Source organism: Ochlerotatus camptorhynchus, unplaced genomic scaffold, assembly GCF_037179485.1.
Source record: "Ochlerotatus camptorhynchus isolate MF236.1 unplaced genomic scaffold, CSIRO-AGI_Acam_v1.1 ptg000472l, whole genome shotgun sequence".
NCBI classification, from domain to species: Eukaryota; Metazoa; Arthropoda; class Insecta; order Diptera; family Culicidae; genus Ochlerotatus; species Ochlerotatus camptorhynchus.
The window spans coordinates 435,509-460,375 of NW_027040958.1; the positions used below are offsets into that span (position 1 = coordinate 435,509).

A 24,867-nucleotide genomic window follows, 5' to 3' on the forward strand; every position below is an offset into this window, starting at 1 on the left:
TGTCCTTACCTAGGCAGCTTGTGGTGCGTGCTTGCACTCGTCAGTGTTAATGGTCACTATTTACGGATTGCGTATGCAAATACATTCAACAACGAGCGTTATGCGCAGTTTGGTACTGATATGAAAACAAAATCAGGTGCGAATTGATTTTCATTTTCTAATACTAGATACTTGTGCGCTGTGCTATGATCGTCATCCCGGTCAACAACTGACCAATCGGATCGGAAATTGAAGAGTAATTCTTTGCAATCAATTCGGAATGTATCGCAATCCGGGATGCTGCCGTGTGCCGTGTGGTAAAACGAGCGCAATATATTGTTACGCGGATGTCGCGGTTAATTGAGCTTAATTGGTTCGCTTTTGTTATAATGTACCCGCCGCCGGTCAGCAGTGAACTGATCGCTAGGGTAGGACGGAGGGAGTGGCGCAAACTGGCTACATTCTGTTTGTACTCCGTTGCTTGAGTTAGTTGCCCATCACAGTTGAATGGATTGCGAATAACTGGTATGGGACCACCGTTGAACCGAATCCAGAGGCCGGCGTGGCGAATTCATTCCGGAGATTTATTGAATTAATTTGAATCTATTCAACTCGGTGAATGTTTGATCTACAAGTCAAAGTGTGGGGCTCATTGTTGCGGTTTGTTTACTGCTGTTCGCCGATTGCGGTGAGGTTTGATTCGCGATACCAAATTGACTGACGAATTCATTTAAAGCGATGATCATCATCATGATCCACTTGAATGATAAAAATTGTAAATTACCTTTAAGGAACTGTAGACATTGATTGCAAACTCAAATTAAGGATCACTTCCATGTATAGTGATCAAGATTTTTAAATGCTTCGATTATGACATGTTCAGATTATGGTCACATACAAATTCTAACTTCCAAAAAATATTCGGATATACCGTGTTATTCATACATTGGCTTCTTTCTATCCTTTGACGATATTACCTCACATTCTGGATCACATGTTCCACAATTATTTTCATCATTTAAGTAGAAAGATGAACCTTGATGCCATTTGTGTTATAGTATATCAATCTGACGTCTACTGATTAACGAGCCAGTCTCTCCTAATTCCTTAAATGTATGCCCCCTGTGTAAATCAATATCTATCTACATTCGTTAGCCATTGCACAGGGCTGGTAGCAGGACACTTTTTAGTGACTTGGTCACTAAAAAGTCACTTTTTACACCAAAAAGTCGCTAAAGTCACTATTTCCCTAAAAATAGTCACTAAAGTCACTTTTTCACTACTAAAATAGAGTGAAATTTAAAAATATCAACAAAATGTTAAAATTTAGCACTTGGCACTAAGAAAGCCTACAGTAGTTTTAACAAAATATACATATCTGTTAAAAAATTTAAACCAAGGAGACTTAAGAACACCAGGAAAACCATTGGGAAATGCCTTCGATTTCGATGTGAAAATACCTTTGGAAAGTTTATAGTAATAAGATTTTCAAAAATTCTTTCAAGGACGATTAAGAACTTTAAAAAATGCGAAGTAAATTTTAAGAGAATTTTAAAGGATTCTAGGGATGACACCAAAATAAATCAGAGAAGAATACTAAAGTACAGGCTACGAAAGTCTCATGTAAAATTAAGTGCTCTGAGGACCAATTTCTTCATCTCCGCTAAAATATTAAGGCAGGTTTACCTATATAGTTAAACTTGGCTTAACGCATACGAGCGTCGCTTTTGATTATTGTTTAAATTATTAGAGACGCAAAATTCAGCTCCGAAACAATTTTGGAAATAATTCCAATATAATTGATAGTTTTTTTTTTACGAGAGTTCTGAGAAGAATTATATGATGATTGGATGAGGATTCTAGGTCCACTTGTAATAATAATTCAAAATTAGTTCTGAAATTTTGCTCTGATGAAAATTCAATGAAAATCCCGTGAACTCCAAAGATGGTCTCTGCGGATAGTTCTAAACGAATTCTGGGGTGATTCCAGAAGATGCTTCCGAGAGAATCCTAAAAAGTTCGAAATAAATTCCGAGAAGAATTCCAATAGAATCGAATTTTGAGGGTTCAATCTCAAAGGAATTCTGAGAAGAGTTTCAAAGTTATTCTGTGATGGATTTTTGTTTTGAGAATTCTGAGAAAATACTATGGGATTTTTAAGAAGAATACGAGGGGAGAAGTCCAAGATTATTGTAAACAGAAATTTATGAGTTTAATTGCATTGATATTCTAAGGAGATCTATTTCCGAAGATATCCAAGATCTATTACCAACATTTGAAACTACATATTATGAACATTTTGGCATCAACAGATTCGAAATCTATCAATAAATTGTTTTTTTTTTTATATAATGCGTTTATTTTTCCAGGCTCATTTTCTATAGCTTTGCGGAGCCAGTATTCATTGATTAGATTACAAAATTACTTAAAACTAGCGTTAGTAAAGTGGGGGCCGATTACTCGAGGCTATCCCGAGGTAAGGGGTAACAAATTGTAACAAATGGATGGCACGGTAGGGATTATGAACACAAGGTTTGGAGAGCAATGTGCTCTTGATCTCAAACTAAGCGACACTCTGATGAAAAAGACAAACATGGGGGTACACCGATGGGCAGCTAACAACTTGGGAGAACACAAAATTATACTAACTACTAAATCCTCAAATCTATCCGTTTTAAAAACACATAAATTTAATTCAAATAGTCGAGGTTTCGGCACGCCAATACATCTCTATCGGGTATCGCGGGTTGTTTTCCTCGGGCCCTGAGGGATGTAGATAACTCAGATCTGGCAACACGGTGTAAGGTATATGACCAAACAACATGCTCGATATCGTGATAACCACTGCCACACGTACATAAATTGCTGCTTGAGAGCCAATTCGATAGAAGTGCTAGTCTAACGAGCAGTGATTGGACATAAGCCTTGATATAACGGATAAATCGTTGAGCAATGATTTTTCAAACATTGCCAATTTGCCGTTACACCTTTGACCGGAGGCATCGTGTTCGGAGTGTTGAAAAACTCGAAATCTTCCGTAAAAGTCCTGGGAATCCTGGAAATCTTTGGAATTTTGTTTAGAACAATGAGTAGACATCCTATATAAATTCTCTAAAAAAAAAATTATAAGATATTGCTTAGCATTCCCTCGGTGCGATTTTTTTTTAATTACCTTGGAATACTCATTAGAAATTCTTTTCAGAGCTACGTTTGAAATTTCCTCTATATCCAAGAATTATAATAAATAACTTCAGAATTTTCCAAAACATGTTTGTAAAATTCATTCCGTCTCGCACGCTGAGCCGGTCAAGTCGCATCGGTCTCGTTGTACGACACTAGTTTTTGAGTTTTTGAGTTTTTCCCCACGCGAGGGTTTTTTTCTCGCCAAAGTTAGTTGGCATAGTGTTAAGACAACTAGTGCGCGAGTGAGGAAGCCGTTAATCATACGCCGAGCGCTTTGATTACGGTCCAGCTTTAACATCAACATCTGTAAAATCATCACCACTATCGGCCCATTGATAGCAACAACGAAAGCACGTTAAATTGCCTACCGAGGCGAAAGAGGCATACCAGCTGCAAGGCTATCGACCCAACAGCCGTTGGGGAATACAATAGCATCGCACCAGTCATCTGCCGCCTCAGTGCAATAGGTATACCGTGTCGCTTTGTTTTCACCAGTATCGCATCTTCCCGCATGGTCCAGTATTAGATTAGGCTGGGTCATAATTAGGGTGATCCAAAATCTTGAAAATAGTATATATCTATAATTTTTTTTTTCTTGATTTTTTTTTTCTCGTACTATTTTTAAGTAGAGTATAGTTAGGGTGATCCAAATTTTTTTTTTTCAGTATATATATATTTTTTTTTCTATTTTTTTTTCTTGGTTTTTTTTTGTTTCTTTCATATTACTCTTTAGTAGAGTAAAACTATATCATTTTTTTTTGTTTATTTTTGCATTTTTGTTTTTCTATTTTTGATATTATTTGAAATTACTGTAATTATTTGTAAAATATTTACCAAAAACACCATTGCGGCGATATTTAACCGCAATGGATGAAAATGATAAAGGCGGGGGATGGTCGCTTGCCATCTCAGACGACGAAACTCTTAATTCCACCTCACACGAAAGTCTCGAGGAAGTTGTGGAAATGGAAACCCTTGACGTTCCAGTTGACTCGCTCTCCAGCAAAAATACTGGAGCATATCCCAAGAAAAGATATCGCCCACAACCCTCTCCCCCACCATCTCCTCCTCGTCCACCTGCACCCCCCACACCATTGCCCCCGAAAACCTCTGCGCTCCCCCGCCTAAAGGCTTACCCAGAAGCCTCGAAAGGCCCATGGGTTGTTTTTTTCCGGCCCAAACAAAAACCTTTGAACATTCCGAGGATCTCTAAGGATCTAACAACACATTTTTCGGCCGTTACCGATATTTTCAAGGTAACACCAATAAAACTGCGCGTTACCGTTGATGACCGGAAGCAGGCTAACCAAATTGTTGCGTGCGAGCTTTTTTCATTGGAATACCGAGTCTACATACCCAGTAGTGAGGTAGAAATTGAAGGAGTGGTCACCGAAGCGAGTTTGACTAGTGATGATTTCTTGGGTCCCGATTCCTTCGGAATCTTTAAAAACCGTGCCCTGCCGAAGGTGAAGATATTGGACTGCCTTCAAATGCAGTCAGTATCCGTAGTAGGCTCCAAAAAAACGTATTCCTTGTCAAACTCGTTTCGTGTGACCTTTTCGGGTTCAGCGTTACCTCACTACGTCGCTATTGGCAAGGTTCGGCTGCCTGTACGTCTGTTTGTACCTCGGGTAATGAACTGCTCGAAATGTAAACAACTTGGTCATACATCGGACTACTGCTCGAACAAACCACGCTGCGATCAGTGTGGCGAGCAACATCAAGAGGGCCCTTGCGGTGCTCCTCCAAAATGCGTGTACTGCAAGGAAAGCCTACATACCCTGACTGACTGCCCGAGGTATAAACAGCAGGGAGAAAAACTTAAGCGGTCTCTGCAAGCTCGCTCCAAGAGAACTCTAGCAGAACTCTTGAAGAATACCGCTTCATCTTCTCAGACCACACCAAAAAGCAGTAACACGTTCTCCATTTTGCCAGTTGATGATCTAGACTCTGACTCAGAGGTCGGTGAGGATAGTCCGTTTGTCTTTAAAGGCAATACGAGAAAACGAGCAAAAAAACACACCACCGAAAAGCCTCGTAAGGCCACTCGTACGGACCACCCTTCCACCTTGGAAAAATCAAGAAGTAACGGAAATTCACCGAAACCCATTCCACCGGGTTATAAACCTTGTAATTATGACAAGAACTTTCCGTCACTTCCAGGATCATCTAAAACCCCAGATGTTCCAGTTTTTCGGCCAGAAAATCAGCTGAATAATCAGCAAGAACATGCTCCCATGTTCACGTTTTCTGGTATTGTGGATAGCTTCTTCAGTATATTCAATGTCTCTGACTCAACGAGGAGCATTATTAATTTAGTGCTGCCAATGGTGAAAACTCTTTTGAAGCAACTAGCTTCTAGGTGGTCCTTCCTTGCATCGATCATATCCTTTGATGGATAACTCTCCGAATGAGGTCGGGGATATGATCTCTGTTCTTCAATGGAACTGTAGAAGTCTTATGCCAAAACTTGACACATTTAAATTTTTAGTTAACAACTCACTTTCTGATGCATTTGCCCTTTGTGAAACATGGCTCTCTTCAGACAACGATCTTGCTTTCCACGATTTCAACATTATACGCCTTGACCGCGCAGATTCGTATGGAGGGGTGCTTCTGGGGATCAACAAGCTCCATTCCTTCTATAGAATCGATCTGCCTTCAGTGACAGGCATTGAAGTAGTTGCATGTCAGGTTAATATTCGAGGTAAATGCCTCAGTATTGCCTCAGTATATCTTCCACCGAAAACCGCGATCTCTCGTCAAAGTTTCGCGGATATCTGCACGGCTATGCCGGAGCCACGGTTGATCTTGGGAGATTTTAACTCTCACGGTACAGGCTGGGGGGAACTGTACGACGACAACCGCTCAACCTTGATATACGACATGTGCGACTTCTTCAAAATGACAATTCTGAACACCGGGGAAGCAACACGAGTAGCCAAACCTCCAACAAAAATAAGCAGATTAGACCTCTCACTTTGTTCGAGTTCACTATCGTTGGATTGCTCGTGGAAAGTAATTCAAGATCCCTACGGTAGTGACCATTTGCCAATCAAAATTTCTATTACCAATGGTTCATCTTCTACTCGCTCGGTCGACATCGCGTACGATCTTACGAAAAACATTGACTGGCGAAAATTCGCGTCCGCGGTTCTTGATGCCAGTCAATCGGTTGACGTACTTCCTCCGCTGGACGAGTACTCCTTTCTCGCGCGTGTCATCATCGATTCTGCGCTGCGAGCACAGACGAAACGTGTTCCGGGTGTTTCCGTCCGCAAGCGACCTCCCACCCCGTGGTGGGATAAGGATTGCACCGACGCGAACAGCGAGAAGTCCGCCGCGTTTAAACGCTTCCGCAAACACGGTAAGGTCGGGGATTTCGAGCGGTACACCGACCTCGAGAAAACCTTTAAAGACTTAATTAAAGCAAAAAAACGCGGATACTGGCGTCGGTTCGTCGATGGTTTGTCGCGAGAGACTTCCATGAGAACACTCTGGAATGTCGGCAGGAGAATGCGAAACGCGTCATTACCGATTAATGAAGACAAGGAGTACTCGGACAGATGGATTTTCAGCTTCGCGCGGAAAGTTTGCCCGGATTCGGTACCGGTTCAAACCAACGTTCGTGATCGTCCGTCGGGTAATAACGAAATAGATTCCCCGTTTTCGATGGTGGAATTCTCACTTGCTCTCCTTTCATGTAACAACTCAGCTCCAGGAATGGATAGAATCAAGTTCAACTTGCTCAAAAATCTCCCAGACGTCACGAAGAGACGCTTGTTGAACTTATTCAATCAATTTCTGGAGCACAACATTGTTCCGGATGATTGGAGGCAAGTAAGAGTTATCGCCATTCGAAAACCCGGTAAACCCGCGTCGGATTATAACTCGTACCGTCCCATCGCGATGCTGTCCTGTATACGGAAATTGTTGGAGAAAATGATTCTTTTTCGTCTAGACAAATGGGTCGAGTCGAATGGTTTACTTTCAGATACGCAATTTGGATTTCGGAGAGGCAAAGGAACGAGCGACTGTCTTGCGTTGCTTTCAACTGAAATTCAACTGGCCTATGCGCAAAAACAGCAAATGGGTTCAGTTTTCTTGGACATTAAGGGGGCTTTTGATTCTGTTTGTATCGATGTCCTTTCGGATAAACTCCACGATAGTGGGCTTTCACCAATTATGAACAACTATTTGAGCAACTTGTTGTCTGAGAAATATATGAGCTTTTCTCATGGAAACTCGACAACTTCACGAATTAGTTATATGGGTCTCCCCCAGGGCTCATGTTTAAGCCCCCTTCTTTATAATTTTTACGTAAAAGACATTGATGGTTGTCTTGATGAAAATTGCTCGCTAAGGCAGCTTGCAGATGACGGCGTTGTGTCCGTTATAGGGCCAAGTGCACCGGACCTGCAAGGACCATTGCAAGATACCTTAGACAATTTGTCTACTTGGGCTATGAAGCTGGGTATCGAATTCTCTCCGGAGAAAACTGAGTTGGTTGTTTTTTCTAGGAAGCATCATCCTGCACAGTTACAGCTTCAACTAAAGGGTAGAACAATCACTCAAAGTATATCTTTCAAGTATTTAGGTGTCTGGTTCGATTCCAAAAGCACGTGGGGAAAACATATTGCGTATGTGAAACAAAAATGCCAACAAAGAATCAATTTTCTTCGTACAATTACCGGAACTTGGTGGGGAGCACACCCGGAAGATCTGATCAGGTTGTATCGAACAACCATCTTGTCGGTTCTAGAGTACGGTAGCTTCTGCTTTCAATCCGCGGCGAAAACACATATCTTGAAGCTGCAACGAGTTCAATACCGTTGCCTCCGAATCGCGCTTGGCTGTATGCACTCGACGCATACGATGAGCCTCGAAGTACTCGCGGGTGTTCTCCCACTGACAGATCGTTTCGCTGAGCTGTCTTTCCGGTTCCTCATCCGTTGTGAAGTAATGAACCCATTGGTAATAGAAAACTTTGAGAAGCTGCTCGACAGAAATCCTCAAACAAGATTCATGAGTCTCTATTACGAGTACATGACGCTGGAGATTGGCCCTTCTTTATTCAATTCCTCTCGTGTTTGCCTCCAAGACTTTTATAGTTCCTCTGTAAATTTTGATCTGACCATGTTGCAAGAAATCCGTGGAATACCAGATCACCATCGGTCGATGGTTGTTCCCTTAATTTTTGCAAACAAGTACCACCATGTTAGTAACAATAAGAGTTTTTTCACAGATGGGTCAACTATAAACGCTTCCACTGGATTTGGAGTATTCAACGAATTTCATAGCGCCTCATATCAACTGCAAAAACCCTGTTCCGTATACGTTGCGGAACTAGCAGCCATATTTTACGCAGTAGAGCAAATTGCCTCACTACCATCTGATCACTATTTTATTTTTACTGATAGCCTTAGCTCGTTGGAGGCTATTCGATCAATGAGGCCGATGAAGCACTCCTCGTATTTCCTGACCGAAATCCGAGCTAAATTGAGTACTTTATCTAACTGCTCCTATACTATCACCTTAGTTTGGGTCCCATCTCATTGCTCAATTCCGGGCAATGAGAAAGCGGACTCGCTAGCTAAGGTGGGCGCTATGGAAGGCGATATTTTTGATCGACAAATCGCCTTTGCGGAATTTTTCTCAATTACCCGTCAGCACGTCCTCACCAACTGGCAACAAAAATGGAATGAGAGTGATCTGGGAAGATGGTTACATTCTATTCTCCCACAGGTATCGAACAAGCCATGGTTCAAAGGATTGGACATGAGCCGTGACTTTATACGTGTCATATCAAGGCTCATGTCCAATCACTACTCGTTAGACTCGCATTTCTTCCGAATCGGGCTCGCAGGCAGCAATTTGTGCGCTTGTGGTAGTGGCTATCACGATATCGACCACGTGCTTTGGTCATGCACCCTACATTGTGTTGCTAGATCCGAGTTATCCGCATCCCTCAGGGCCCGAGGAAAACAACCTATGCGGCCCGTTAGAGACATCTTGGCGAGCCGAGATCTCGATTATTTTAATTTAATTTATGTGTTTTTAAAACGGATCGATCTGAGGATTTAGTAGTTAGTGTCATCTTGTGTTCTCTCAAGTTGCTAGGTCTCCATCGGTGTACCCCCATGTTTGTCTTTTTCTCCAGTATGTCGCTTAGTTCTAGATCAAGAGCACATTGCTCTAAAAAACCTTGTGTTCTCAATCCCTACCCTGCCACCCGTTTGTTACAATTTGTTACCCCTAACCTCGAGAAAGCCGCGAGTAATCGGCCCCCGCTTTACTAACGTTAGTTTTAAGTAATTTTGTACCCAAACGATGAATATCGGCTCCGCAAAGCTACGGCAAATGAGCCTGAAAAAATAAACGCATTATAAAAAAAAAAAATGTTTGTAAAATTATCTACAGCTTTTTCCAAGAATTAATCGAAGTTCCTTTTAAATTCTCTTCGGAATTTCATTGGACATTATCTCCGAAATGTATGTGACTTTTCATCTAATAAGTTCTTGAAATTCTTCTCAGAGTTTCTATGAGCGTATTCTCAAAACACTCTTTAAATTGTTTTAAATACTAAATGCTTTAGCAATGCTTCCAGAGATTTTATTTTATTTTTATTAAGAAATCTCCTGGAAACATTCGCACTTTTCAAACCATCCACAGATTTTTGTTCCTTAGACTTTTTCTAAGGTTTTCTTTATCAATTTTCTCTGAATTGCTTTGGAATAATGGTTAGGATTTTCTTAGGTTCGTCTCTTTATTGTGATCCTATTTAATACTTTCGCTCATTTATTTTTGATTATACTTAATACACGGTGGCCACGGAATCGAGTAAACAGGAAAAAATCGGGAATTTAGCGGGAATCTAAAACAACCGGGAAATAACTGGGAATTTGATTGGAACTTCAACATATAATTCATTTAAATAAACAGTTAAAGTCCATTGACTATTTTTATTAATTCTGGATCTGAAATTTCTGTGTATGAAACCTAAAACTAATCAAGCGTAGTTCTTTTGAAACTTAGCTCTAGATGTGTTTGCATATTTCTCAAGAGTTTTCCTTATGATCACTTCAACATGTCCCTTTTGGTTTGTTTTTTTCCGTCGATCTTGTTTTCCGTGCTGAGCACCAATGCTACCAACGTGCCAGGAAGGCAGCTCCCACACCTGGACCCTACCTATCGACCCATCAACTCATGAACCGGGGACCAACGGCTTTACTTCCCATCCGAAGGAAGGCGTGATCAGAGATGTTATGCCTCAGAACATCCCGGCGGCAGCGACTGGGATTGAACCCAGGCCTGCTGGGGTGAGAGGTAATCACGCTTACCACTACACCACCGGCGCCGTTACTTCAACATGTCGTCAGAATTACTTTTAGTTTCAGGATTATGATTCTGTCCGGTAATCCCTAGAAAGTTTTTCGATAATAGTCTATTTGTGTGCAGAATATTCCAGGAATTTCCGCCAGAAAACTCTTGAAATGTAGTCCACAGTCACCCTATGCTTAACAAATCTCGGAAGAAATTGCTTTAATTTATCTTCATTTAGCTAGGAATATTTCTCGAAATCTCGTGATAATGCCATGTAGCATTTATAAAAATGTTATCCAATTTTTTGTTTATTTTACGTCAGGATTCCATAGGAATTTTTCTCAGAATTTCCTTCAAATGCTTCTCAAAATGCTTTTGAGGAGGATCTTTTGGAATACTCTTGAAACTCGCCTTAGAATTACCTTAGAAATTTCTTTAGAATCTCTTTGAATACTACTCAAAGTTTCTTTCGGAGTATGCTCAAAGTTTCCAGCCAAATCCCTCCAAACTTTTTGATATTTCTTTATCATTCTTATACATTATTTATGGAATTTTCTTGAAACTTTCTTCAAACCAGCTTAAAATGTCTCGTTGCAGCTCTTCTCAGAATGGCTCTTTATAAATATACTTGGAATTTCTTTGAACGAGTGGTTAGAATTTTCATGGATTCATCCTTTTATTGTGTTTCTATTTATAACTTACTCTTATTTATTTTTGCTTATTATAGGGTGGCCACTGAACCGGGAAAACCGAAAACCGGGAATTAACCGGGAATCTAAAACAACCAGGAAATAACCGGGAATTTTATTGGAACTTTTACACATAATTCTTATCAATAAATATTCAAACTCCATTGACTGTTTTCATTAATTTTGGACGTAAAATTCCTGTGTATGGAATCTAAAACTCATCTAGCTTAGTGCTTTTGAAACATATCTCAAGATCTTTGGTTTGTTTTCCGTCGATCTTGTTTTCCGTGCTGAGCACCAATGCTACCGACGCCAGGAAGGCAGCTCCCACACCTGGACCCTACCTATCGACCCATCAACTCATGAACCGGGGACCAACGGCTTTACTTCCCTTCCGAAGGAAGACGTGATCAGAGATGTTATGCCTCAGAACATCCCGGCGGCGCCGACTGGGATTGAACCCAGGCCTGCTGGAGTGAGAGGTAATCACGCTTACCACTACACCACCGGCACCGCACATATCTCAAGATATAATTGCACATTTGTCAATGGTTTCCTTATGATCACTTCAACATGTCTTCAGAATTATTTTTAGTTTCAGAATTATGATTCTGTCCGGTAGACCCTTGGAAGTTTCCCCATAAAAGTCTATTTTTTGCCAAAAACCTATGAATTTCCACCAGAAATCTCTTGAAATGTAGTCTATTATATGGGTAAACATTCTAGAGTGAAATTTCTTTAATGTACCTCCAATTCACTTGGACCATTTCTCAAAATCTCATGGTAATGCCATTTAGCATTTATAAAAATGTTATCCCTTTTTTTAAGCCAGAATTCCATAGAAATTTTCCTCAGAATTTCCTGCAAATGCTCTTCAAAATGCTTTTGAGGAGGATCTTTTGGAATTCTCTTGAAACTTTCCTTAGAATTCCTTTAGAAATTTCTTTAGAACCTTCTAGAACACTACTCAGAGTTTCTTCAGGAATATGCTCAAAGTTTCTAGCTAAATCCCTCAATTTTTTATTCTTATACGTTCGTTTCATTCTTATACATTATTTAAGGAATTATCTTGAAACTACCTTCAAACCAGCTTAAAATTCAGCAATGTTTTTTTTTAGAAAAAATAATTATTAGATTCTCTTGGAGCTATCATCCATGTCTCGTTGCAGCACTTCTCAGAATATTTCTTTATAAATATGTTTGGAATTGCTTTGAAATAACGGTTAGAATTTTCATAGATTCATCCCTTTATTGTGTTTCTATTTATAATTTAATTTTATTTATTTTTGCTTATGCTTATTATAGGGTGGCCACTAAACCGGGAAAACCGAAAACCGGGAACTAACCGGGAATCTAAAACAACCAGGAAATAACCGGGAATTTTATTTGAACTTTTACATATAATTCTTATCAATAAATATTCGACTATTTCATTAATTCTCGACGTAAAATTCATGTGTAGGGAATCTTAAACTTATCTAGCTCAGTGCGTTTGAAACATATCTCAAGATATAATTGCACATTTGTCAATGGTTTCCTTAATATCACTTCAACATGTCTTCAGAATTATTTTTAGTTTCAGAATTATGATTGTGTCTGGTAGACCCTAGGAAGTTTCCCCATAAAAGTCTATTTTTGTGCAAAAAACTTCTGAATTTGCACCAGAAATCTCTTGAAATGTAGTCTATTTTGTATGGTTAAAAATTCTCGAGAGAAATTTCTTTAATGTACCTTCAATTCGCTTGGAAAACTTCTCTAAATCTCGTGGTAATGCCATTTAGCATTTATAAAAGTGTTATCCCAGAACTCCATAGAAATTTTCCTCAGAATTTCCTTCAAATTCATCTCAAAATGCTTTTGTGGAGGATCTTTTGGAATTCTCTTGAAACTCTCCTTTGAATTCCCTAAGAAATTTCTTTAGAACCTTCTAGAACACTACTCAGAGTTTCAGTCGGAATTTGCTCAAAATTTCCTGCCAAATCCCCCAAAACTGTTTGATATTTCTTAAACATTCTTATAAATGCTTTTAGGAATTTTCTCGCAACTATCTTCAAACTAGCTTGAAATTCTGCAATGTTTTTTTTAGCTTTATTTAATAATTATCAGATTCTCCAAAGGACCTGGGTTCAATCCCAGTCGGCGCCGTGAGGATTTTCGGAGGCAAAGAATCTCTGATCACGCCTTCCATCCGAAGGAAAGTAAAGCCGTTGGCCCCTGGTTCATGAGTTGATGGGTCGATGATAGGGTAGGGTCCAGGTGTGGGAGCTGCCTTCCTGGCGTCGGTAGCATTGGTACTCAGTAGGATGGCGTGATCAGAAATTTTATGCCTCAGAAAATCCCAGCGGCGCTTACTGGGATTGAACCCAGGCCTTTTGGGATGAGAGGCAATCACGCTTACCACTACACCACCGGCGCCGCTAAACGCTTCGGAGTGTCAGAATCCTTAAATGTTGTCCATGGCCAAGAGTCAAGATTTTTGTTTTTTTTTTTATCTTGAAATATAAATCTCGCAAACTTTAAGAATATGGAAAGCCTCAAATTCTTAAAAAAAATCACACGTTATCTTTACACAAATTCTTAATCCGAGAATTCAAATATTATTCCACACAGCTAAAAAAAGTAGTGTAAATTTCCGTTACTATGATGCACATAAATGGAGCGTCATAAATCATACAAATTTACATTATAAATCGTGTAAATTTATGAGACATGTCATGCAATATTCCATATATTGTATGCAACTTTCCACCTTTGTTTGAAACATTTCTTGCAAGCTGCTAGTTTACGTGAAAAGGAAGTTTACATAAATGAATGTTTGCATGCATGGATGTTTACATCACCAGTAAAATTCAGATTTTTTTAGTGTGCATGGTTCTAATTGTTCAACACTATTCGAAATAATTACAAAAGATGCTCTGTTTGCGTGCTGCAAAAAATATATCGAAACGGATCAACACGGCTTCTACACAAAGTGCTCGATGTCCACATCGGTGCAGTTAACCTCTAACTGTCTGCGATGCTTGAATTCTGGAAGGCAAGTCGGCCATGAAATTCTGCTTGCCAAGCTGAAGATACTCGTCGTCAATGTGTGTAGATTGGTTCAGATATTACTTGGTGCGCTGCTCTGTACGGGTCAAGATTGGCTCGTCGAAAACGGAAGTTTTTTCAAACAAGGCAATAATCTGGGCCCGCTACTGTTTTCGATTTTGACGTAGAACTACGTCTTTGTCGACTATACTGGGGTGCACATAAAAATATCTGTGGTGGAATAGTGTTAGGTTTTGAACGCTTGTAACTTTGTCATTTATAAATGAAATTAAAATCCACATACGCCAATCGATAGGATATTACTTTAAGTATCTGCTGAAATTAATACTTTTCTAATTGTCCTTCCAAAAACTTTCGAAAAATGAACAAATGATAAATTTATCACTGTTTTCATGAAATAAATATTTTCCCAAACCCAGTCGTCATAATCGAGTACCACTTGGTGGTTGCACATCGTTCTGCTTGAACCTGAAAAGATATAAAACAGCGCTGATATCATGCCTTTGCTCATTACCACTTCGGACGGCGTGGCACTGGGTTCTGCAGCAAGCAGGAGCAAGTCATCGGTTAATGTGGTGTTTTCATCTATGCGGATTTGCTAGCGCTAGTGCAAAAAGCAGCCAGTATATTGTAATCAGGGCATCAGCGTCTATCAGCATGTGCTAGTGGGCTATGAATTTTCATAGTTTATTACATTCCAGGAAAAATACTTGAACTAACATTGAACCATAACCGAAACATTGAAATACTTGAAAACTTTAAGATAAAGCATAATAGTCAAAATGCATGACATACATTTTGGATGAGTCTAAGCTTCAAAAATGTAACATAATTTCCTATCATCGAAAAAATGGTCCAATCTTCTATGACTAAGCATGTCCTTTCTGGACATTGTCTTGCTCGTCTAAAGCATATAAAGGACCTCGGTGCCATATTGGATTGCAGACTCACATGCAAAATCCACTAAAATTATATTATTACCCGACCTAATCGTCAATTTAACTTTTTTTTCCAAAATTGCCGCCGAGTTCCGTGATCCACTATGCCGCAGGTCACTTCTCTGCTCACTTGTGCAGTCTTTATTAGAGTCAAGCTAATTAAATCCGTTCAACGGAAGTTTGCAAGATATCCTCTTCGTTTTCTCAGTTGGCGTGACCCAACAAACCTGCCACCGTACGAGGAGCGTTGCCGTTTTCTGAGCATCGAACCACTAGAGGTGGTTGGCTGGAAAGCTACTTCTAGGAGACATCGACAGTTCATCATTGCTGGCACAGCTAAATCTGTTCGCCCCCGAGAGTCCTCTTCGTCAACGTGACTTTCTATTTTTGGATCACTATTTTTGACGGAGCAGAAATTATGCACTACATGAGCCAATGCGATCAATCCACCGGCAGTTCAACAACTTCTTCGACTTCAATTCATCAGCTGACGTGTTTCGTCATCGGCTTCTTGGCCTCTTTCGTACCGTTGACCACTAATAATTAGTTTGATTTCAATTCATTTCGACATTCATTGCCAGTTGAATTATTAATAAACAAATAACAAATACATAAAACATATTCAATATATCATTACGGCTTAGCACCGTTCGAATAATTTACATGTAGCTTAAAATCCTGATACATTTAAGAAGATTTAAAATTTCGGACTTATCTAACTTAATCTAATTAAACTTTGCATCTAGGGTTACTGAAATCAATCATAATGGTATTCCTAATTAAACACATATAGAAGTTAATTTGATAAAAAAAAATGTTTTGCTACCGGAAAAAATCCGAGAAATAAACGGGATCTTTATTTCTTAAATGCGAAGGTCACCTTATATGTTATTACTGCCTAGGAAATGGTAAAAATTCCAATTGAATTTCTCTCAAAATTCGCAAAAAAAAATCATCGGAGTGAAACAAATTCCAATTCTAAGAAATTTCAAAATATTACCAAGTCCACAAACTTCTATTATGTTTTAAAATGCAGTTAAAAATCTTGATTATTTCTTTATGTCCCAGTGACTGGAAAATTTCTTCAATTCCATACAACCCTGGTCTTAGAGTCTTTGCAATTTGAATAAATCCCTGAATCTTTAAGATGCTGTATGCAATAATCATTTTTTTTTATGTTCATGATGTCAGTTGGAGACCTCCAGAATAAAACCAGATGGACCTTAAGTCTTGAAAAAATATACAAAGAACATGATGCAGGTTTTTTATCATCTGATGGTCTCTGGAATACCACACGCAAACCAAAAATTTATTACAATGAATGTTTGTTTCACATCCTATCATCCTCTGTTCATGAACATCCCAGCTAATGTTAGAAGTTGACCTTACAGGCGATGTAATGGTTTTTTGTCTTTTTCATTTCGTGTTCTATCTACGCTTTCGACTATACCAGTAAGCTTGTAGAACGACGCACATTGTAGAACATTGTAGAACGACGCACACACTTGCCTCGAATCTCTCCAGCCGAAAAAGCATACGAAGTCGAATATGCGAGAGAATGAGCGCTTCATGTTTGCTTTTAGGCTATCCATATTCAGAAGCATGGAGAAAGCAGTGGAGAAAGCACAGGTCTAAAAATCGCAACGTTCGTGGTTCGAGTCCCAGCCGGCAGTCTGTTTCCATTTTTTTCGACATAACTAATTTACCTCACTAATACACTCTACATTTTTCTGTCTCCAATTTTCTTGCATTGGACCGCAGCTAGGTATATCGCATCCTCGGTTCATGCGGTCTCCACTAACATCCTCTGATGATGAATCCCACATAATTGTAAGGGAATCTTACATCCCCCGGTTGGGTGCAGGCATGATTTATTGAACAGTATTGGAATATAATATATTTATAAGAAAAATATCTTATAAACTATATGAATCGTCAAATTATCAAGAGAACATGATGCAGGCCTTGATCATCTGAATGTTTTTGAATAATTCAAGATCAACCATTTTCTTGCGAGAATATCTTAGAGACATAATTTGTTTTCTTAAGCAATTAGAGATCTTCAGAATAATTTTCAGATTATTTAGAATATTTTCTGAGAATAATACCTGATCATCCTGAAAACTTCCAGCGGTGTTCATCAATGCATTGGATCACCTGAAGGTCATTGCGATAATATCTGAGCAATTTTTTTTTTCCTCTGTTCGGGACCTAACACCACTGCGACCAGTAATTTCATCTATTGTATATACTATAGTAGTATATAGTATAGCCCGTGTCCTTAGTTTAGTGCATGTCGTATTACTCCATCACTATTGAGAAATGATGAAGTATTCGATTTTTTTTTACAGTTGTCATTCTCGCATTTATCGCAAGGATCCGGATCTAATTGAAAGGTCCCGCTATTTATAACCTTCGAAGTGTTGGAATACCCTCCAAAGGCGCGCCCCTTTGTCAGTCAAAATTGGATTCCTTAGCATCAAAATTAAGGAATGACACCGATAATGACCATGCATCAGAACCCTAGTCTTAACCACTTAAAACTAGAGAACAACGAGTAGAAGATTAGGATTCACATAGATGAAGACTAACTAACTCATTTATTCCTTGTTTCAAGATCATCCTCGGTCCAGGCAACCCGAGGACTTATCACTATCAACAAGGCATAAAAAGTAACAAGGACTAAGATGTGTTCCTTTGATTACTGAAAAATCCTGTTCCCCTAGTTTGAAGTAGTAGATCAGAATATCCTTGATCATTTCAAATTTTTTGGAATATTTTCTGAGTTAGCTGGTATCATTTGAGAAAATATCAGAGATGTGATTTGTATTGATATCTTCAGAATATCTTGCTATAATAGAATGGTATCATATGAGAACATCTGAAGTGTCATTTTAATTGTAGGACAGTTGTAAATACCTGAATAACAAGGTCTTTGGAATAATGTCTGAGCCGCCTGGAGAGAGACTTGCGTTGTCGGATAGTTGTTAATCTTCAGGTATCATACCTTATCATTCTGATGTTTTGACAAAATGTCTAGAGGTATTCATAGCAAATTCTGATCACCTGAATCTTTGGAATATTTTCTGAGTAACCTGGTATTGTGAGAGATTATCTGAAAGACGTGATTTGAATTGTTGGACAGTTGGGTTTTTTTTTTAAATTGTTGGACATTGTTAATTACTGTGGTCACCTACTCTGTTAGTACTGTCTAGGATATGCGAAGAATTCTCAATATTTCTGTAAGTCCCATTTAGGGGAAAATTTTTCCAAGTCTTTACAATCCTGGTCTTAGAGTCTTGGCAATTTAAATAAGTCCCTGAATCTTTAAGATGTTGAATGCAATAATCTATTTCGAGGTCAAGAACATAAAAATCATTTTTTTTTTGTCAATGATTTAAAAAATCGTACATCAATATTCGTTATCTAATATGTGGGTCTCATGAAAAAAGCAGCCCTATAACGTTCGATCTAATGGCCTCCAAAAAATGAAATATATCTACATCTTATGCAAATTTCGAGGTTAAGGAACCATGACAAAAAAATAATAATTTGGAGGCTTGAAACTTGAACTTAGAATCTTGAACCATCAAATTAAAAAAAAAACATATTTAGATGCTGAGTTAGGAGGGTGGGTGCTCTTGCCCCCACTGGCTATGCCAATGACAATATGACTCTCTAGCGTTAGATCCCAGTGAGATATGACGTAATTACCTCATTCAAAAGCGTAGAATGCGTCCATCTGTATTTATCAACCAATTTTGAATAGATTTTAAATACCGTTAATAATGTTACCATTTTGCTAACTACACGCAAACATTGGTCAATTAAGTAGATACCACACGTTGGGATCAAGATTCAGCGTAACACGACCATCGATTTTACCTCGTTCTAAAACCACGAGAATTCCTGTAAATATCACGTACGAAAAATCAGCGTCATTGGTTGAAGGACAGCCGAGAAATAGCGATAGGTGGACGGTACCACCTACCGCCTAAATGGAGAGATTTCTGTAGTCTGTTTTTGTTTTGCTTTTTTTTATTTATTTTTTTCAATGCATCTATACACACAGTTGGTCGCATTCCCTGCTCGTACATGATTGGTTTTTATTACAACCATCGAGCAGCATCAATGTATAGTAGTAGTAGCAGGTACCTACGCTCCTCTTGTGATGCTTCTTTCTACACTGCGCAACACTAAACACGAATATGTATAGATCTTATTACTGAAGGTACCTACAGTGTCGAACCGCTACAACACAGAGCTGCTACAGAGACTTTAGGTCGGCTGGCAGCGATCCACTGACGTCCATTCGATCGCGCGAAAGACGACCGAAGAGTTGATCACGGTGGCTGCGGTGTGCGAGCTTCTATCATCCCTCCTGACTGAGAACTATTCTTCTCCGCACTCTCACTTGGATCATTGGATGGCTTAACCATTTTATTTTGTTTTTGCATTGCCAATGTTTTTCGCTGCTGCTGGTTAGTGGTGTAGTAATTCGTTCAGCTTTGTGAGGTTTCTTGAATAAGAAAAGTAAAAAAGAAACAATTTTTCGAGATCGACGATCGAGCCCGAGTCGACAACGGTCGCTCACCGCCTCACTCGGTTTTGCACGGAAGAGCAAGCGAGTTGCCCACAGTTTGCGCACGAATGCCAACGAAGAACGGGTGTGTTTGTTTTTTTGACAGTTTCCATTGGATTGTGAAGAGTGTTTCCGTGAAAGTTTTTCGTTCAAATTGCAACAGTGATTTAAATTCATGTGGAATCCCTGGAGGCATGGCAAAAAATCCAAAGATGTAACGGTTTACGCTTACTACTATGTTGATTTTGCTTTCCGTAATTTGCTGCTAACTAACCAACCTTCGGTAACTCTCTGTAGCTTCTTACCCATTTTCTACGCCTGATTTGTGAGCGTGTGTGCGTGTGCTATTCAGTTGCCTGTTAAGGAAAAGAAATTTGCTTCCCAAAAAGCAAGGGACTGCTGTTACCTTTTTCCGTACTACGGCTTGGCAGCTATGACCAAATTATGGTGAAGGGAAAAAGCAGTTTTAATCAGTAGCAGAACTTCGAAGAACGGATCAAAACGAGCCAATAGCTACCAATTTCGACGAGAAATTGTAACAGGTTATGCTGTTGTTGTTGTTGTTGTTTGCCCGACAAAAGAGGAGAGTGATCACAACCTTGAAGAAGCTGTGATCTTGTTTTATTTTCGTGATCCAAATACCAAAACGAAACCAGTGAGAAAACAGTGATTTGTGAATGTTTGTTAATTGTTATCGTACAGCTGCAACCAAATACCGATAGAGAGTTTTGCATCTATATCGACACACACAGAAACACAGCACCATGTCAAAATCTAAAATCAATCGCTTGACCCGGTATATCAAAACCAAGGTAAACATTGTTGCATGTTACGTTTGGCATCACACTCGATAGAAAAACAGTCTTCTGTCTCTCCTTTGCATCGCGGTATGCTTTACTAGATGGTCCCTTCAACATAGTGTTGGGATGAGTTGACTGTCATTTCATCACCCATCCATTCATCGTATTATCTCGTTAAAAAAAAAAAAAACTAGCCGAATTAGGTGCTAAGGAACTACCCTGCGCAGTTATGTGAATTGAGCTGTTTTGGTGACAGATGATCATTTTTATCAATCTAGCCAATTGAACCCTGCTGACGACTGTACGTGTTAAGTTGAGATACATGGAATATTACATTATTTTCATAACGCAATCAAAATTTCCACAGCTGATTACTAAATCTGTTATTTTTAGAACCCATTTCCAAATGTTTTGCACCTTTTATCTTCCAAAATAAACTCGCACCGAGCAAGTGGAACATTCTGCCCCTTTTTCGATACGTTTTCGGACAACTTTATTAACCATACAGTTGCCACACTTCGTTTGCGTGAAAATTAGCATAAACACGGAGAAATCAAACAAACTCGTACCAACAATTGAGCAGGTCCAAAATGAAGAAGAGGCATTTGGTGCCACAGTGCAGCGCAGCAGTAGTGGAGGAAGGTCAAGCTGTTGAGCTCCGAACGACGAAACGGTAGCCTCTTTATATTGGTATTATTACTATTGACAAGAGTGTTCCTTCGCTCAAAAGTCGTATCCGATGAATGCATAATTAAGTGTCGGTGCAGAGTATATTTGGATTAACAAATGAGCAAGCAAGTGACGAACAACGTGACGAAGACGACAACGACGGGGTGGATTTGAAGGTGTTGTTTGAAGAAGAGTTTGATCAGGCGTTTTAAGCTTTTTTAAACGATCGGAAGGTTGTTAGATTATGCATTAAATTTAAATGGTATTTTTGTTTTGGCGATGGCTTGTATTAGAGGTTATCTTCGGGTTGAATTATGCAGGAAGCAGTCGCCTCCCAGGAAGAAATGCACTCATTTAGGACGCATATTTTTTCATAAATTGTTTTAATTAGCACCGTAGAGTTTTATAAATCAAATGAGCCTGAACTAATTAAACGAATTAAAAAAGGCTTGTGGTGTCATCAATGTGATATTTAATCAATTGCGCACAATTTCAATGTTTATAATAATAAATGAGGTCGAGACGTAAGAAAGCAATACTAGAAAATAGTTTCAATCTAAGAAGATCATGGAATGCAGGGCTGGTAGCAGGACACTGTGTTAGTGTCTGGATCACTTGTTTCATGTCAGTCACTAAAAAGTCAATTTTTTCACCAAAATGTCCGTAAGGTCACTTCTTTTCGATCAATGTTGAGAATAAAGAATTTTCCTTCCAAAAATCACATCAAATCACAGCTTGATTTGGTAACACTTTGTTGCAAAAAGATTCGTTAAAATTCAGCATATTAAGTCTGACCAAAAGAGTTGCGAACAGACTGGAAAATTAACTGTCTAATTGATGTTGACGGAATCGCTATTTTCTTCAACTCCGTGGTCTAGATCTAGATTCAAGTCCGTTATCTTTAAAATTTGTCCAGATTATAGATCTGTGGTCTCGAAATTTACAAGACCTATCACAAATTTTTTGAGGTTTCGAAAAAAATCTAGATCCAATATAGGTTTTTCCACTTTGTGATCTTGAACGTTTTCTAAGCCTGAGGTGTCAAAAAATTGTATTGAAAAAATGTCAAGCTCTCGACGCCAGAAATTTATAAACCTTTGAAGCCATGTTGTAAATCTTTGAAACCATGTTTACAAATATTTGAAACCAAATTTTTGTCGCAGAAACTGGAATTATCCAAGTCTAGGTTTTAAAAAATAGAACTCTATATCCAAGGTCATAAAAAGTTTTTCATGTTTCAGAAGCATTTTTTTAAAGGACTGTTGATATTCCATATGTTTACAATGTCGAAAATTACTCCAGGCCGCTCAAATTTCTAAATTCATTTGTCTTAGGGAACTCGAACTTTTAACTCCCAGCATTAAAAAAAATAGGCCGAAATTTCTCAAGTTTGTCCCTGAATCTTATTAATATGTAGTAAAATATGGAGCTTATGTTGGAGATTTCAAAAGCAAGAAAAATCAGATGGTAAATTACCAAGAACCTAGTTATTGTAGTTGGAAAATGGTTTCATTATTTTATCCTTGGCCATTATATTGAGACCCAAACATCGCTAATCCAGCAACAACATATCTTGAAGAATCTTGAAAATGTTTAAAGCTTCAAGGTCGCAGAATATTTATTATTCGTGCCCCTGAATTTAAATATTTGTCAGATGTTTGAAATCATGAAATTTGACCTCACACGGGATTGTGCAGTCAGTACTACTCAGTAAAGGTTTTGCGTGGCTGGGAGTCTTGCTGGCTGTGGTTTCTAGCGACCTTTTAATAATTGCTTGATGTATCTTATGTCCCCTATTTGAAATGCTTCGTGTAAGTCAAATAACTAATCCTGATCCTTCAAAGAACGTCTACTCCGGAATGCTCTAATAAATCGGGATTTTGAGATTAAAGAGATAATGCATGGAAAGTGTAATGGATTTCCACTTTCAAGATTCCCTTTTTCAATCGGGCGACTAAATCGATGCGTCGAGGTATTCATTGAGGTACGAAATGTTATCCTAAATGAGTGTTGGAACGCACCTGAAGACATTCGTTACATGTAATGGAAACACTCCTATTCTCCTGCATCTGAGACGGTAAAGGCTCAAATCCCGACACTCTTAAAAGTTGATTATCGAAGCCTGCACTTTTTCTTTCGGCATTATTACGACCTCACTGGTACTTTACTCCAAATCTCGCTGAGCACTTCCACATTTGATTGAGAGTTGTTTATGCCTGTTCCATACTTGCATTAGTTTTATTGTGTTACATACTATATACCAAAGGATGTCGAGAAATTGTTCAACCTGATACATTCCTGGACTGGTCCGGGAATCGAACCCAGCCACCTTTAGCATGGTCTTCCTTTATAACTGCACCTTTACCGACTAAGCCTACTGGAGTCAGCCATTTTTATTGAGATTTTGAATTGCGGAAAAAGTCGGTAAAATGTCACTAATAAATCAACGAAATAAACATACTTTATTTATTTTTATCATAAAATGGTGACACCATAACCTAGCCTGCACAAGTTCAAGGTTGAATTGTCTATTTTCATTTTCATACAGATTTCCAAAATTTTACTGAACAGTTCCGCAATTCTTGGTAATAGCTTGGTAATTAAAAGCAGAATAAGTGTGCGTGTATCATACTCAAAACAGCTCGTAAATTTTATCATGCTCTTTTAGTATCGTTCTGAATTATTAAGTATATTTATTACGTTGCAAAGAAGATGTAATATTTAATAAAAACAAAACCATCCTAGAAATGTTTGGATTACCGGCATTGGGTTTTGCGGTACGGTATTCCTTTTCAAGATTTCCAGGGAGAAATCTGTAACTAAGAAAAATCGTTCAGATGTTGGAACATGGAAAAAACTTAAAAAATCTGAGCCTTGAAAAAATAGCTCATTCTGAAGCATGGACACTTTTAAGAAATTTAAAAACTGGAAGAAGACCATCACAATTCCACAAAAAATTGGATTTGAAAAATATCGGAATATTTTCTAGACTCTTACACGCAATCCCAAAATTTATTACAATGAATGTTAGTTCCATTTCCTATCATCCTCTGTTCATGAACATCGCAGCGAATGTTAGAAGTTGACCTTGCAGGCATTGTAATGTTTTTTTTCGTCTTTTTTACTTCGTGTTCTATCCACGATTTCGAGTATACCAGTAAGCTTTTTATTTATAGCATTGTAGAATGACGCACACACTTGCCTTGAATCTCTCCAGCAGAAAAAGCATACGAAGTCGAGTATGAGAGGAAATGAGCACTTGGTGTTTGCTTTTAGGCTATCCTTATCAGAAGCATGGAGAGAGCAGTGGAGAAAGCACAGGTTTGATAATCGCAACGTTCGTGGTTCGAGTCCAGTCGGCAACCTTTTTCCTAGTTTTTACGACATAAATAATTTCACTCACTAATACACACTACACTTTTCGGTCTCTAATTTTCTTGCATTGGACCGCAGCAGCTACGTATATCGCATCCTCGGTTCATGCGGTCTCCACTAACTTCCTCTGATGATGAATCCAACATAATTGTAAGCGAATCTTACATCCCTCGGTTGGGTGTAGGCTTTGTGGAAATTTCTGATTCTAGTACTTCTTAGTCTAGAGTCTTTAGAAGAGAATTCAATTGAAATTTCTATAGATAATTCCACGGAAAATTACC

The 24,867-nt window shown here is 38.7% G+C and overlaps 1 protein-coding gene across 18 annotated transcripts in view; it reads left to right on the forward strand.

Moving 5' to 3' along the window:
* Nucleotides 1-24,867, forward strand: part of mtd (mustard) — a 509,755-nt gene that overhangs the window by 397,964 nt on the left and 86,924 nt on the right. The window contains exon 1 of one of the 18 annotated variants that reach the window (XM_065235342.1): nt 19,856-19,956. The exons of 16 other annotated variants lie outside the window; for them this stretch is intronic. In XM_065235342.1, the coding sequence (XP_065091414.1) occupies nt 19,918-19,956 (39 nt within the window). In that variant the 5' untranslated portion in view covers nt 19,856-19,917. Of the gene's footprint in view, nt 1-19,855; nt 19,957-19,982; nt 20,555-24,867 lie in introns of those variants that run through there. One more of the 18 variants, XM_065235341.1, reaches the window with a different exon arrangement.